At 35.3% G+C, this 17,461-nt stretch overlaps 1 protein-coding gene and 1 long non-coding RNA gene across 2 annotated transcripts; one reads left to right on the top strand and one right to left on the bottom strand.

The window, feature by feature from the left end:
* Nucleotides 1-390: 390 nt before the first annotated feature.
* LOC108470724 (golgin candidate 3-like) lies at nucleotides 391-13,337 on the top strand. Its single transcript, XM_053020915.1, is given in 15 exon segments — nucleotides 391-831; nucleotides 1,303-1,401; nucleotides 2,391-2,519; nucleotides 3,070-3,186; nucleotides 3,446-3,584; nucleotides 3,698-3,762; nucleotides 9,286-9,453; nucleotides 9,567-9,653; nucleotides 9,860-10,045; nucleotides 10,646-10,942; nucleotides 11,040-11,105; nucleotides 11,309-11,511; nucleotides 12,212-12,266; nucleotides 12,431-12,616; nucleotides 12,881-13,337. Coding segments are annotated over 15 exon segments (2,325 nt in total). The 5' UTR covers nucleotides 391-618; the 3' UTR covers nucleotides 13,196-13,337.
* Nucleotides 13,338-13,453: 116 nt separating this feature from the next.
* Nucleotides 13,454-14,763, bottom strand: LOC108472991 (uncharacterized). The gene is made up of 4 exons (XR_008274648.1): nucleotides 14,414-14,763; nucleotides 14,163-14,304; nucleotides 13,977-14,075; nucleotides 13,454-13,883 (listed from the first exon to the last, which is right to left on the bottom strand). It is a non-coding gene; the product is annotated as an uncharacterized LOC108472991 (long non-coding RNA).
* Between the last annotated feature and the right edge of the window lie 2,698 nt (nucleotides 14,764-17,461).

Genomic DNA, 17,461 nt, shown 5'->3' with positions numbered 1-17,461 from the left:
TTGATAATTTCTCCAAAATTTCATTGTCATGACACAAGGAAATACGTATTCCTCCCTCGCTTCAAATCAGCGGTCCCTTTTTATGGAGGGAAAATTGTACCGTTGGGCCAGCGATTCAAAAGCACGCGCTTCCAAAAATCAAATGCGGTTCACATTTTTATAACGGGAGAAGAATAGGGAAAAAAAGAGCGGGAGGAAAGTCGCCGACATAGATTAGCTCAAATCCTAAACGGCGTCAGTGAAGGTAGAGGTGAGGTCGTTACTCATTATGAAGTGGGAACTACATATTCATCGGCCCAATAAAAAAGCCCGCTAATTGTTGTTCAGGCCTGCCCCAATATCTAACGTTTAAAAACAGTATATGGAAATATATTTCCATAAACTACCATAATTCTTTTTTAACGATCACTCTTTCTGATAATCCGCCAAACTAAACCTCAATGTCAACTAATCTAATAAGTACTGCCATAAATAATTAACCCAAAAATTTTAAGAAGATTTAATTTACCAATCTTCTTTGGCACGTCTTCCTATTCCCATTCTTGTTTGCGGGATCTTGGATACTTTCAAAACCTCTTTATCTTGAATAACAACTATTGGTTGCGGGATCTTTAGGAGATGTGGACTTCCATTGCTAATTTGAAGGAAAATTTGAATAAGATAACGCTTGACGTGCACAGGGACGACGACGAAGAACTCGAGATCTACGGTTCGGAGAATGGGCGCCATTCGACTTTCTCCGATAGACGGAATTCTCATACATTTGCACACTCAAAGCCTGTTTCCTTCTCTCCTCTCGCCAGTGGAATTGATTCGCCGTTCAATTCCGAGGTATGATTGCATTTAATTTTCGAGCTTGAATTTAAAAAATAAAACTGTATCCGGTCTTCTGATTTCACGTAGCTTTGAGTTGATTCAGTGTGTAGTTCAGTGCCGTAAATAAATATTTAATTATATTAGTCGACACTTGACTGTTTGGGGAGCAAGTGAATTGCGGGTATAGATCCCAAGTAGCTCGGTTTAATGCTTTCTAGCATTGCAATTTTCTTATTTGAGTTAGAAAAAATTGATTCAGGTTTGTACTATGGTCAAAATTATAATATTTGAAGAGCTAGTGGCTTAAGATCGAAACTGCACCACTTCTGCGCTGCATGCGCTTCTTTTGTTATTATACTGGTTGGTTTGTTTTTTTGTCTTGTTCATGCTATTATACTGGTTGGCAAGGCATTTGTGGTATTCCAATCTTCATGCATGATAACTAAACCATCTTCCTCCTCTCTCTCTCTGTGTTATTTTTGGTAGATTGGAAGACACAGAGCAGAAATTAAGAAGCTTCAGGAATCTGAGGCAGAAATTAAGGCCTTATCAGTCAATTATGCTGCTTTATTAAAAGAAAAAGAGGTACCCGATGGCTGGTTGTAGTTCTTGTAATAAATTTTTGGGGTTGATCTAAAGTTCAAATCTTTATGAATGATAATGATTCGAATAATTATTGAAATTGTTATTCCTCCATCATACATGGAATCCGTAATGTTTTGCTTATTGCAATGAAGTATGTCGCTTTTATCATCCATTTTACAATTATATGTGTCTAATACTTGACTTATGATACAGTATCTAATGCTTAAATAATAAAATTTGTCAAAATTGAATTGAATATCTATTTACCAGTCAGTATTGTACAAGTCCCTAGGAGGAAAGTTAGACTAGCAGGAGCCATTGTAGAATAATAATTAAAAGAAGGTATGGAAGTTTTCCTTTCTCAGGCACCCTGAGAAATTGTTGATGCAATTTTTTTTTTTTTTGTTTTACCTGTTTCATCTTTCTCATATGCTTCACTTGTGTATTTTACTACATGATAATGTCATGCTGAATGGAGCTGATATGGCTATTTAAAAATTTGGGTCTTAGAATCTTCACAGGTAGATGTCATGCTGGTGAATGCTTGTTTAGTAATCAGTGTTAAAAGCTAGAAAATGGGCATCTAATTTTGTAAACTGTACATATTGATATTAAATTAGTCATTTAAATTGCAAATACTTGTACTCATCACTTTATTCGAAATTTCTGCCAAAAAGTATCTCTTTTGCGGTTGTCTGAACTCCAATGTACTGGGTGTTAGTTGGCAGATTATATATCATGTTTAGATATTGTATTCCAATTATTTTACTATCATAACTGCTTCAAGAAGTCATGTCATATACTGCCTGTTTTGCTAATCTTAGAGGCATCCTTTAATTAAAATTTTGGTTTTGAATGATTTATGTCCAATAGATGTGTTGCTATATTATTGTTCATACTTTTCACTCGCTGCTACTTAGCTTTCATTTTTACATTTTCTAGTGGCTTAAATTTCTTTCTCCTTACTCACCCGTCATCCTGTTCTCCAGGAGCAAATTTTCAGACTGAACCAAGAGAATGGCTCATTGAAACAAAATTTGAATGCAACAAATGCGGCTCCGAGTGCCGCTAGAAGTGAAATTTCCAAAGTATCAAATAATGGAATTAATGCACTCAAGGTACTAGAGTCTCAATTAGAGTTGTTATCTGAGATTTGCTGGTTTATTGGAAAATTGCGGAATTCTTGCAATAGGTTCCTTAATTCTAAGTTATTTGTAGTTTCTTGTAATAAAAGCTACCGTAATGTGGGCCTTCAAGTGTGTTCTTTCTAATGTTATTTGTGCTGTAATTATCTAGCAAGAAGAAAATATAGATAAAAAGGGATTTCATTATCTTATGTTTTCGTACCTTTTGCAGCCTCTCAAGTAGTGGATGTCATGGAAACTTGAACGTAGAAATGAGATCTTTATCGTAGAATAAAAAATTGATCTTTAAGCTTTACAACTTTGTAGTCTTGATGTTTCCCTCTTTGATGAAATGAGTTGGCTAGGATACCTAACATGGTTTGGTGTTTCAATTAAGTGAAAGCAGCATGATATTAATTGTTGAATATTCTTCTTACTCTTATACTGTAACATGCATTTATTTCGATGGTTCTGCTACCACCAAGTTAGAACTAACAAGCTGTATTGATGTGCATGTCTCTTTATGTTAATCCATTTTATGCAGGGAAACGCTGATCAGTCAGCAAACCGACAGCATAAGTCAACCAATTTAGTGAAAAACTGTTATGCTGGAAACCAAATGTCCAATGGTCTTAGCTCTAAACATGATGGAAAAGAAAAGGTAATGGCTTTTTCTTCTCTCTCCCTCTTTTTTTCATTTTTTTTTGTAATAAGTGCCGTTTTAAGCTGCCTGGATATATAATTGGTTTGCACCTGGTGCATGCATCCTTCTGTTGTTTTATTCTTCCCCCCTCTTTTTATGGGATGGTGCACCCTTTCTAATGATTTTTTCCATATTATTCGAGAATAGAAAATTTTCCTCCTTCTATAAGTTTAGCTAATGATTAAACTTGATAAAAAGGTATATGAATGCCTTCTAGGAGCTTGCAGATTTGCTGGAAGAAAAAACTAGGTCCCTGGAGGCCATTCAAGCTAGTCATGAATCACAAATAAAGCAATTCAAGATGGAACTTGAAAAAGAGCATGATAAATTAGTGAACGTACAGATAAGATTACAAGGTATATTTGTACACCTTAAGACCCAATTATGATACTTGCAGTCACCCCTTCTCAAACAATGGAACAGTCTTTTTTCTTTTTCCATCTAATTTTGTTTTACTTTAAATTTCCAGAGGAGCACAAGCAGAATGAGTCTTTTCAGGAGGAGCTTAAGTTACTGAAATCAGACAAGGATAAAGTAAGATTCTCAATCTGTCAGATATGATAAATGTTATACTATTTTTGCTGTATAAAGTAAACTTTAACTCTTTTGCTTATAGAACCCTAATGGTTCAGACTTAATTATCAATTAGGATAGTGATGCTGAGTTTTACATGCTTTGTATTGCTTCACTTGAGCATGTTTCTGATATAGATGTTTTCATTGGAAAACAATATCAACGGAGGAATAGGAATTAGAGTTTTACATTTATTTAATTTCTTTAGGAGTTTTAGTTTTACTAGGTTTTCTATTTCCTTATAAACTTTAAATTAGGAATTCTATTAGGACTTTAAATTAGGAATTAGATTAGGATTTTCCTTTGTAATTACCAGCCAATAAAAAGGCTGCCAATATGAAACAAAGGGAGGAGTTTATTTTTTATCACAAACGTTAGTTTGGGAAGGGGGTTCAGCCAAAGACGAATCTGCCTTTGAGTAACCATAGGTCGAAGCAAGGATACTTTCTCGTCTAGACCTGTGACTAGATCTTACGCCAAGGCGCATAACAACTTGGTTTCGGAGTCAGCTGTCATGGGTGACGAAAAAACTTTGACAGCCAAGCTGAAGGCATTCATGGAACAAATGGCTACAAGGCAACAAGCATTAGAGGAGCAGATGGCGATCTTATCTCTTTCAGTCCAAAAGACAACGAAAGGGAATTCAGAAAAAAATAATGAAGAACAAGGCAGCAGTGGAGGCAAGAAAAAAAATTCAGATTTGCAACACGGTGTGGGCATGGTGCCAAGATATTCCAAGATGGAATTTCCCACTTATGATGGTGTTGGAGGATCCTTTAGGATGGTTAAAAAGATGCGAAAATTTTTTTGGCAATCAGCGGACCAACGAAGAAGACAAAGTCGGCTTAGCTTCATTCCATCTCTTAGGAGAAGCACAATTGTGGTTTGATCAAATCGAGGAAGAGGAGGCAAATCTGGATTGGGAGCGCTTTAGAGAGTGTTGTCATGTCAAGTTTGGGCCATCTATGAGTAATAACCCCTTGGGGGAACTTGCAAACTTAAGACAAACTGGGACGGTAGAAGAATATCAACGCCAATTTCAATCACTACTGGCTAGGACTACTGATCTTAAACCTCGACAACAAGTAAACCTTTTTACTGCCGGATTGGTAGAGGAACTTAGAATTGATATCGGGATGCAACAACCGAGAAACCTTGGAGTTGCAATGAATATGGCTCGAGCTTTGGAACGTAAACAAAAAGTCTCTTCCAAGATGTTATCTCAAACCAATCTAAACTGGTCAGCTTTCCAAAACGCTGGCAGCACTTCAATTTCTCCAACAACTAAGAGCTTTGCAAAGGGAGGAGGACAAACAACGAAACCAGTGGGGAATAACAGCAAAATAGGTTCTTCCGCACCATTTATCAAAAGATTGACACGAGCAGTGATGGCGGAGAGAAGGGCCAAGGGATTGTGTTATAATTGTGACGAGTCTTACTCCATGGGGCACAAATGTAAAAGGCTATTTTGGATAGAAGTACCAGATATTGAAGATGAGCAAGATGATGAGGTAGATGATCTTGAAATTTCCTTACATGCCATTAGAGGAACTTGCAATTCATCTACTATGCAACTACCAGCAAAGGTGTCAGGGAAAACAGTGTTAGTTCTCGTTGATTCAGGCAGTACACATAACTTTCTACGTGAAGGTCTAGTGCCAAGATTGGGACTGAAAATACAAAAGAAATCGGGGTTGCAAGTATGTGTGGCAAACGGAGAACGGGTTCTTAGCATTGGCATTTGTAAATCAGTACAGTTCGTTGTGGCCAATAACAACTTTCAAGCTGATTTTTATACAATACCATTAGAAGGGTTTGATATGATTTTGGGGGTTAAATGGTTGTGTACCCTTGGTCCAATTTTATGGGATTTCAGCTCCTTAACTATGCAATTTGCAGTAAACAAGAAGAAGATACTCTGGCAAGGGCAGCACCCAGAGGAAGTTCCACGACTTAGTTTGATACAGGGACAGGATTTAACTAATATAGTATTAGATAAACTACTGGTAGAATTTGCGTATTTATTCCAAGAACCATCTGCGTTACCTCCTAACCGCAAATGTAACCATCGTATAACTCTCAAACCAGGAACGGGACCAATTGTAGTCAGGCCTTATCTATATCCACATTTTCAAAAGGATGAGATTGAGAAGCAGTGTGATCAAATGTTACAACAAGGAATCATTCGACCCAGTAGATCACCATTCTCTTCTCCAGTACTATTAGTAAAGAAGCATGACGGGTCATGGTGTTTTTGCATCGATTATCGAGAGCTTAATGCTTGCACTGTTAAAGACAAATATCCGATTCCTGTCGTGGATGAATTGTTAGACGAACTTCATGGGGCAAAATATTTTACAAAATTGGATTTACGGTCGGGATATTTTCAAATTAGAATGGCAACCACTGATGTGGAAAAGACAGCCTTCCGAACCCACCATGGACACTTTGAGTTTCTTGTCATGCCATTCGGGCTTACCAATGCCCCTTCCACATTTCAGAGTTTGATGAATGACGTTTTTCGCCCTTACTTGCTTAAGTTTGTTTTAATCTTCTTTGATGACATATTAATTTATAGCAAAACATGGACTGAACATATGCATCATGTAAGATTAGTTTTTGAATTCTTGCGGGATAATATGTTGTTCTTAAAGAAATCCAAGTGTTTCTTTGGAGAGTCTCAGGTAACCTACCTCGGTCATGTCATCCATGGTGAAGGGGTCGAGGTTGATCACACTAAAATTAAAGATGTCACCGATTGGCCAACTCCTAAAACTACCAAGGCTCTACAAGGCTTTCTTGGGTTGGCAGGATATTACAGAAAACTCATCAAGAATTATGGACAAGTGGCTGCACCCTTAACATCTCTTCTAAAGAAAAATGCCTTCAACTGGACTAAGGAAGCTGATGTTGCTTTCACTCAATTAAAAACTTCTCTTTCAGCAGCCCCAGTTTTGCAATTACCCAACTTTACGGAGGAATTTGTGGTTGAATGTGATGCTTCGGACAGTGGGTTTGGAGCCGTACTGCAACAAAAAGGACACCCCATTACCTTTTTCAGTTGCAAGATTGCAAATCGACACCTTAAGTTGGCTGCCTACGAACATGAATTAATTGGTTTGGCAAAGGCAGTGACTCATTGGCGACCCTATCTTTGGGGAAGGCACTTCCTCATCCGTCTTGATCACTTGGTCTTAAGTATTTGTTAGACCAACGACTTACGACATCCCACAACATTGGATCAGCAAGCTAATGGGGTTTGATTTTGAGTGGAATATAAAGCGAGAAAATTGAGCAGTGCAGATGCTTTATCTAGAAAAGACGAAGACTTACCACACCTCATGACTGTTTCATTCCCTCAAGTTGAAATTCTTAAAGCCATCAGACGAGAAATAGAAGCTTCCCCAGAATTATCACAACTCCAGCAAAGAATTCTACAAGGAGAGTTGGGGTCCGATTGGGTTGCACAAGATGGGTTGATTTTCTTCAAAGGGAGGTTGTACCTTTTACCTACCTCACCAATTATTCCCACTCTTATCTCCTCCATACATGCTATGGCACATGAAGGGGAATTGAAAACATTGCATCGTCTTCGCCAAGATTTTTTTTGGAAAAGAATGAAGCTTGCAACCTCAGAATTTGGGCAACATTGTTTAGTATGCCAACGCCACAAATGGCAAAATTTACAGCCTGCAGGTTTACTTCAACCTCTTCCAATACCACAACATGTTTGGGCTGATATCTCTATGGATTTCGTGGAGGGTCTACCCAAAGTAAAAGGGAAATTGGTACTTCTGGTGGTTGTGGATAGACTGTCGAAGTACGCTTATTTTTTACCTTTGTCCCATCCATTTATTGCTATATCTGTTGCTACCGTCTTCTTTGCAGAGGTATTCCGACTTCATGGCTTGCCGGAATCCATAGTTTCGGACCGTGATAAAGTTTTCCTCAGCCTGTTTTGGAAGGAATTATTTCGTCAAAGTGGTTCTAAGCTCGCTTTTCCTCAAGATACCATCCCCAATCGATGGTCGACGAGGTAGTTAACCGAACAATAGAAATGTACCTACGATGCCTCTCTAGTGATCGTCCACGACAGTGGGTAGATTGGGTTCCATGGGCTGAGTATTGCTACAACACCTCATATCACACTGCCCTAAAGGCCACTCCTTTCCAATTAGTATACGGTAGGGATCCACCTCGACTTCTCTTCTATTCAGCTGGTTCTACAAGGATTGAAGCTGTGGATAAGGCTCTACAAGATAGGGATGCACTTTTACACAATGCTCGGGATAGACTCTTGCAAGCTCAGCAACGAATGAAAGCCACTTATGATTTGGGGCACAGAGAGTTGAATTTTAAAGTCGGGGATTGGGTTTGGTTACGGCTTCAACAGTATCGACAATTGACGATAACTAAACAGAAGCATCACAAGTTATTGCCAAAATATTTTGGTCCTTTTAAAGTCTTGAACAAAATAGGATCAGTGGCCTATCAGCTTGAATTACCTACAGGCAGCAGAATACATGATGTATTCCATGTTTCTTTCCTCAAATAATACAAGGGACCTCAACCAGATGCGGTAGGAGACTTGCCCTTAGTATATGATGGCAAGGCCTTGCCTACTCCACAAGCTATTATTAATACCAGGCTTAATCGAGGTCGGCGGGAACTATTAGTGCAATGGGCAGGATGTCCTCAAGAAGATGCCACTTGGGAACCAATTGATAATTTTCGAGCAGCTTATCCTGAATTTGAGCTTGAGGACAAGCTCAACTCCGAGAGGGGGAGTAATGATATAGATGTTTTCATTGGAAAACAATATCAACGGAGGAATAGGAATTAGAGTTTTACATTTATTTAATTTCTTTAGGAGTTTTAGTTTTATTAGGTTTTCTATTTCCTTATAAACTTTAAATTAGGAATTCTATTAGGACTTTAAATTAGGAATTAGATTAGGATTTTCCTTTGTAATTACCAGCCTATAAAAAGGCTGCCAATATGAAACAAAGGGAGGAGTTTATTTTTTATCACAAACGTTAGTTTCGGAAGGGGGTCCAGTCAAAGACGAATCTGCCTTTGAGTAACCATAGGTCGAAGCAAGGATACTTTCTCGTCTAGACCTGTGACTAGATCTTACGCCAAGGCGCATAACAGTTTCCAATCATATAATGATGTTGCTGTACCATATATTTTTCTGTATTCTTAGCCTCAATCCTGGCAAGTACAGTGTTCCTGGAAATTAGTATGTTTTTATGATGTTTATGCTATGTTTGTTGCATACATACAAGTTTTATTAATTTGTTAGTAATTGCTACTTCATGGGATAGTGTTATTCATTTGAGTAGCATTTAGGAGGTAGAAAATCATTTTGATCTATTTCATCGACTGTTTCATCACTAAAAGAATATGTATAAGCTCTTCTCTTTGTTTTTGTTTCACTTTTGAGTTCTATTGTCAAATATTTTTAATCTATTTAATTGGCAGCGCTCTGCAGAGTTGAGCAAAATATGCAATGAATCGAATAAGAAAACAATAGAAATAAATTGTCTACAAAAGGAGTTGAATAGATGGAAGGATGAAAGTTCTGATGATTCAATGGAGAATATGAAAAGATTGGTTGCCACCTTGGAGAAGGAAAACACTCATCTTAAGGTTGATACTTGCCCGGTTAAATTTGTTTCCATTTTAGTGAAGTGTATCATTGTTAACAAAAAATACATTGACCTTTTATATCCTGAGTTTGCTTCACTTACATCCTCCTATAGATGATGAAGAATGAATTGGAGGCTGCTCTGGAAAGTAGCAAGAAAGCTTCAACTGACAAGATTGATCCCATTCCTTCAGAGAATCTGGTAAATATCCACTTTGATAAGCATATACTATATGCAGTGTAGGTTCTTTTTTGCGGGGAGGGGGTTGTTTTTGGTCTGCATGCACCCATGCGTTGCAGTTGGAGAACTTGATCTGTGTAGAAATTGGTTACTGTTGTTATTTTGTGTGAGTTTGTCAGATTATGTATTGGAGAAATATTATTTTTCAAGTAACTTTTAATGTGTAGGTGTTCCATTTTATCAAAATTTTTTAAAGTGTATACCAGAAGGTAGATTCACCTGGAAGTTCTCCCGGAAAGAAAGAAACAGAACTATCATTGCAGAAATTGGAAAAAGATCTGAAAGAAACATGCTGTGAAAGGGACAGAGCTTTGCAAGAACTGACTCGTCTTAAGCAGCATTTGTTAGAAAAGGTTACAGGTCCCCGAACTTTTATGGAGTTTTGTTCAAAATTTAACCTTAACATCTTCAAGTTTCAATTATAGTGGCCTTTTACCAAAGTGCATATTATAGAGTTTATATTGCTTAATCTTGTTCCTCTTGACTAGTTGATATCACAATCATTTGTGTCTGTTTGATATTTGCATGCAACAGCATTAGTTTGGCCTTTATTCACAAATATCATGAAAAATATTGCTCTACCTTGTTAACATAGTTCATTTCTCCCACTCTCCTTGTTGACGAAAAAGTAGAAAAAAGAAAAGAAGAGTTTTAACATATGATTTTTCTATGTTAAAGACTCTATACTTGATTTTGTAACTTCTATATTGATGCTATATTTTGTCATATTTTTATGTGGATGAGGATGTTCGCTGCATGCCATCATGAGATGGAAAAAAAAATACTAGCAAGGTTGTCTAACTTTTAAGCTTTCTTTAGTATCAACTTCTGCTTTCTGTTTCATGTTCTAGATTCTACGAGGATCCTGGATCCTGTATGTTTTAAGTATATGTAGTTTTGTACAAATTCTGCTGTCAAATTGACGATGTTTCTGGTGCTGCAATATTTTCTAGGCAACTGAAGAATCGGAAAAAATGGATGAAGATAGCAAAGTTATTGAAGAACTTCGTGAGAGAAATGAATATCAAAGAGCTCAAGTTGCACATTTGGAGAAAGCCCTGAACATGGCAATGGCAAATCAGGAGGAAGTTAAGCTGATGAATAACAATGAAATTCAGAAGTCAAAGGAAATTATTGATAATCTGAATAAGAAACTTACGAACTGTATGAGAACAATAGATGCAAAAGATGTTGAGCTACTAAATCTTCAAACTGCCCTAGGTCAGTACTATGCTGAACTTGAAGCCAAGGTAAAAAAAAATTTTGGTATTGTGTAGGCATAAACTTTCTCAAAAGTGGTGGGTGAAATAGAACTCAGTTTTTAATGCTTATATTATTCTGTTACAGGAACATTTGGAGCGAGATTTGGCTCTGGCAACAGAAGAATCAGCTAGACTTACAGGTCTTCTGAATGTATTGTCTTCCCTGCTTTCCTTTCTAGTTACTTCTCTACATTAATGGATTCAATAAACAATGTGACTTGAGTTTTATTCTATATCAGATTTTTCTGAACGTATTACAACTTCTTTCTTGAGTTCAAATGTGAAAAATCCTGTGTCTTGAGGTCAAAGAGCTTTTCCCCACTTTTTCTTTCTAATCATCTATGCATTCTCCAGGATGCAGATGAACATGCAGAATTCTCAAAGAGGGAGAAGGAAGAAATTCTGACAAAGCTTTCACAAACTGAAAGAATGCTAGCAGAAGGGAAAATCAGAGTAAACAAGCTCGAGGAAGATAATGGAAAGCTAAGGCATGCTCTCGAGCAGAGCATGACAAGGCTTAACAGAATGTCAATGGACTCTGATTTTCTTGTTGACAGGTTAGCCTGTTTAAATGTTCAATCAGGTTCTTACTACTGAGGAACTGTCCGCATGTTAGAACTGGATGTATGTATATCAATATCTGCTTTCAGTTTTCTTTTCTTCAATCTTAATGGGGGCTTTCTTTTTCTCTCAACGGATAATAGATGCATCGTCTGTGTTCAATTGAATAGCACATTTTATGCCTTGTAAAGGAACTTCTCTAACAAACTAGCAATCTACCTTCAAAGAAAAATAAGCCTTCAATGATGGCGAACCCTGAAAAATTCTTATGCCGTTACTGGTTGGGTAAGTTTCAGAATTCATATGCATCGTTTTTGCAACAGTTGGGCTTCAGAACCAGTGTAACCATATAGCTGTTAGCTGATACCAACTTCTTCTTTCACTACAGAACCAAAAAATTTGTGCAAAAACAATAGATGCCAAGAAGAACAAAAGACCTTGGACGTGTAGTGGGTCTTGAAGTACTATTTCTGCATCCCCCTGACCAAATCTACCCACATTAGGATTAATTGTTAATGATTGATCGAGTTTGATAGATTCAACCACTTGAATATCTTTGATTTATTATATTCTCTTATTGTGTAATCTGTCATTGAATTATTGTAATGTAACCCTTATTTTTCTCTCCTGTTTGAGTTTGGAACTGCTGTGAATCATTTTCTTTAATGTTCTCTAAATAAATAGTTCGTTTTGCAGGCGTATCGTGATCAAACTACTTGTGACCTACTTCCAGAGAAACCACAGCAAAGAGGTATTATGGTTCAAGTAATTTTGTAAAAGAACTAGAAAAATGAATTTTCTCTACTCAATTCCTTTTGTATACTGATATTCTTGGGTTCTAATGCTGGAAAATAATTGTTCGTGGGATATAAGTTAGATTCCTTCTCCTGTGCTTACATTCATATAAATTTTTAGGTTCTGGATCTTATGGTCCGGATGCTGGGATTCTCTGATGAAGACAAGCAGAGGATAGGTGTTGCTCAACATGGTCCTGGCAAAGGAATTGTTCGGGGTGTTTTGGGTCTACCTGGTCATTTGGTTGGTGGCATTTTGGGTGGCAGTCCAGCTAACACACTGACAAATATGGCCTCTGATAACCAGGTTCTTTTTTATTTTTTTAAATTTTGGTTTCTCTCTGCATGAATTACTTAGGACACACTGCAAATAGCATTAGGGCCTAATCCGTCAACCAGTAGCCTTTTAAAGCCACTGCGATCTCCACGATCTATGACATGCAAATCACAGAGTATGCAAAGTTACCCATGATCATTTATCTTTTAATATCTTTTTAATTGCTCTTATTGGTATAAATAATTCAATATACTTGGGAAAATCCAAGAGCCTCAACCATCTTTTTCTCCTCAGTCTATTGCAGATCTGTGGGTTGATTTTTTGCTTAAGGAAACTGAAGAAAGAAAAAAGAGGGAATCTGTAGAAGATGTCAGTAGATCCAGGGAAGACCTTCATGAAAGAAATCCGAACACTGCAGGACCCAGTTCATTTGTATCTGAACAAACAACTGCTGTTTCTGATGTCTCGAGATCTAGTTTCTCTCTAAGCCCTTTACCATCACAAGGAAGTTTTCAGCAACTTGAACATTCTGATTCTGAATTCTCAACTGTTCCCCTCACCTAATCAGAGAGTAGCACTCGTCTATCAAGACTACTGCCAAAATACTGAAGTTTTTTATTGGATGATGTAATTATTCAAAGGTATAGTTCTTTATCCATGCTGTAGCCATGATCAAACTCACTTCCATCAATTCTTTCATATACTTGAAATGAGAAGATATCCTAACATTGTTCAGTGCTCCATGCATAAAGGTAAAGCGGTTCATGACAACATTAGTATTCGAGCATAAGATTACCACCATTTCCCACTTCTTTTTGCTCTTAAAATAGATGGAAGAAAGCATAAAGGACTAGGCATAAGGTAAAAGTAAAACATCCCAGAAATCAAACCGGTCAAGAAATAATACGTGCTATAACACAAAATCGGGTTGCAGCCATATGTAAAAAGTTCGGTCTATTGTTAACAACTCATTGCTCCTAAACGATTATATTCTGAATTGCAAGGCAAAACATTTGTGAACAGTTGATCGAGGATTGAGAAATAATACCTCTACCTAATGTGAATAGAGAATACAACCACACCCTTGAAACCCCCAGGACTACCCAAATGTTGCTGCAGTGCAAAGCATTCTAAACTTTCTTGGTCTTCAAGGGACCTATTGGAATTTTACTCAGAACTTTGACATTGAAAACTGCATATTGCTTTTTTATCTCAACCATCGCCTTCTCTGCAAACAGGTCAACCTTCTCCTCATATTTCTCATAGAAAACCGGCACCATATGCAGCAATATAAAAGCTGATCTCCAGATAAAAGATAAACAAAAAAGTTCAGTATGGTATCATAGTAAGGAATTAACTTAGCACTAAAACTAGTGAGCAGTGTCATTACCTATGTAGAACAAGGTCAAGAAGTTGCACCAACTCCCCACAATTGACAGGACCCAGGAAGCAGCTATAACCTGAAACCCAAAACATGGATGGCGTTCTTCTAAACAATGAAAATATAAGTGATCCCCCCCAGTCAGACTTAAAATAATCATCCACAAAATCACCACAGACGTGAAAATAAACCCACCATAAGGAACTTCTTTGGATTTCTTCCAGAGGCAATATCTCGCAGTAGTTTCAGTGCCTGATTAAGTTCCAGTGTAAGAGCAGAGGCAACTAGGAGGAATGGCTCTTCCGGCAAATGAACTTCTGGGATGTGAGGTGGAGTCCTATAAAGGAAGGAGGGAGGGGGAGGGGGGAATGTCAAGGTAGTCTTTAAGAAATCATACAGTATATAACCAAGGCAATTAAAGTTCCTGCAAAGACTGTAAAACTTACTTGTGGATGAAGGTATAGGCATTGGAAAACAGGAATATTAGTGCAATAGATAGAATAAAAGTGTGACAAAGTAGAGTAAGTAGGTGGTATTCCATTAATTAAAAAAGGACCCAGATTGCAGTTGCTACACCAAGCACACCAGCTGAAATCTTCTTGTTCCTCCACAACAACAGATCAGCAGCTGCACCAAAATATTACCAACGGAATACAATGGAAAAGACAAACATCAGCATCCAACGCGAAAAACAAAAAATCCACAAATTCAAAAAAACTTTATGTTTTGCTTTATAACTCAGCATGCAAAAATGAAGACCCCAAATATTGAAGTCGCAATATGCTTAGATGGCTTGTGTCTCAAGCAAAATAGAATTTTAGTTGGTCTTTAAAGAGGTAAAATTTTCAACTTTCAATTTCAAGTTTTTACTAATAAATGAATCAATAAATCCAAAAATAGGGCCAAGGCCATGCATTTTCTTAATTACCAAACAGATCAGAAAGCATATAATAAAAAATACAGATCCATTAACCTTCCATCAATGTAATATTTTTTTAAGCATTTCTAAATCTGCATTATATCATTTACTAACAGTCCAGCAAATCCATTAGGAAACCAAATATAAAACCCTGATGTCATTAACAATATATGAAGCATATATCCAAAAGTGAAATGACAGGTCAGCAGTTCGTACATTTTCCACCACCAAGAACATGGTGAACGGGTCTCTCTCTTCCGAACACTCGATAAATCTTAGCTTTAATGGAGGAAGGGGAACTCGGGTTCTTATGATCCGAATCCGATGATGAATCATGGTCGTGAATCTTCCCGATGATATTCCCCATCACCGACTCCACCGTCGATTGCTTACTCTCTGATTCCTCCTCCATTGCAAAGAGAAAAGAATCCAACCGAATACCCTAAAAAAATTGGATTCTTTGTCTCCGATTCTTGAGATGTTCAAGAAGTGAGTGTGAAATGTGAATATACGCAAGCAATGTAATAGGGTTTTAGCGTTAAAGTTAATGATTAAAATGCCATTTTATAAAATTTTTTTCTAATTTTATTAAATTTTAAAAATTTTATACCTTTTATTTATTTTTATTTTTTATAATTTTTTATAATTTTTTTCATCAAGTGTCAGGTTATGACACATGACTTTAATTGAAAAAAATTAAGAATAGTTAATTTTAATTAAAATATTAAAGTTATCGGCAAAAGGTTTTTTTAATGTATTTTGACAATTAAGCACTCAATTGAGTGTTAAAAAAAGTGAAGGCTTAATTGTTTTTTTTGAAAAAATTTGAGGTCTTTTTAATGCATTTTGAAAGTTTAAGTGCCCAGTTGAGTGTATAAAAAAGCAGGGGCTTAAATTTTTTTTTGAAAAAATTTGAGGGCCTTTTTTATACATTTTGAAAGTTAAGTACCCAATTAAATGGAAAAATAAAAGCATGAGCTTAATTACTTTTTTTGAAAAATCTTAAGGGCCTTTTTGATACATTTTGAAAGTTTAAGTATTCAATTGAGTGTAAAAAAAATCTACGCTTAATTACATTTTTTGAAAAAATTGAGGACTTTTATGCCCTTAAGCGAAAAGAAATCCTTTAACAAAATTAATATATAAGTTAAAATATCTTTCAAATCTATGTACTCTTTAACACATTTGAAATTTAGTTATTCTATTTTTATTTTTAGAATTTTAATCCTTTTATTTTATTGTTTTAAAATTTAAACATAATTTATAACTTTGATTAAATTTTTCTGCTAAATTTGTTTGTTTGACATATTCACACATTTGAAATTTAATCATTTTATTTTTGCTTTTAGAAAATTAATCCTTTTATTTTTCAAACTTGAATTTAAATATAGTTGGTAACTCGCTAAATTTTTCTACTAAATTAGTTAGTTTAACATCTTCACACCTTTGAAATTTAGTCATTTTATTTTTATTTTTAGGAATTTAATCTTTTTATTTTTAAATTTCAAATTTTAAATATAAGTAGTAACTTTTTCTGCTAAATTTGTCGGTTTGACATTTTGAATTAAAAAATACTCACTTAATAGTCATAAAAAGTTTTACAATGAACTCAAATATAACAAAACAAAATTAACAGCATTAACAATTAAATTTATATTTTAAATTAAAAATAAAGATATTAAAATTTAAAGATGTAATGTTGAAAATATAAATAAAATTTTCAATTAATATAAAAAATGTCTTGGAAAGTTTAAATTACGTTTGAGATTTCAAACTTTAATGAATGTGACAATCAATGATGAATTTTAAAATTATACAGTTTATCTTTTTATGATAGTCTCATTTGTCTATTCAAAATTTGTCTGTAATAGAGAAATAGCTATTATACAACTATAATATCATGTTGTCATGAAAAGATAATTGTTGTAAGCCTACCATAGAATTCATATAATGAATTTTCATTAAATAAAAAAAAGTGAGAATTATGTTAGAAAATGAAAGAAAGTGAAAATCAAATCAACAAAATTAAAAGACATATAACATGTGCATGTATTATTGCTTTTATGAATATTTTATTTTGCATTATTTCACGTGATTAATTATAAAGTTCATAAATCTTTACAAGTTCAATTAATCAATATGAGTTATTAAATTATATTAATTAATTTATAATGAGTAACTAAATTAAAGTAATCAATTTATAAGTTTATGGTGTTCCAAATTCATAGCGAATATTTAATTAAAGAACTTAATAGTTTCTTAAATTGATATCGTTAATTCCATTCATTGAAGACTATTTTCAATTAATAAAATATGATTAATATATTTCTTCACGAAAAATTTAATCATTTTATTCAAATAATATTTTAATTAATATAATTTTTATTTAATAAATGATAATTAATAGGTTTACGATATGAAATAACAATAATTTCACTTAAAAATTAGACCCCATGTTGTTATAAAAAGCGTACTTAATAACTATGGATATTAGTATTGTAGATGAAAAGTTGTTATAGAGGGCTAAAATAAATTATAAAAATTGATTCTTCTAGAAACTTTGTTATTCTAGCGA

Source organism: Gossypium arboreum, chromosome 11, assembly GCF_025698485.1.
Source record: "Gossypium arboreum isolate Shixiya-1 chromosome 11, ASM2569848v2, whole genome shotgun sequence".
NCBI classification, from domain to species: Eukaryota; Viridiplantae; Streptophyta; class Magnoliopsida; order Malvales; family Malvaceae; genus Gossypium; species Gossypium arboreum.
Note: the sequence above shows the minus strand (reverse complement) of the source record. Positions and strands in the feature narration are given on the sequence as shown.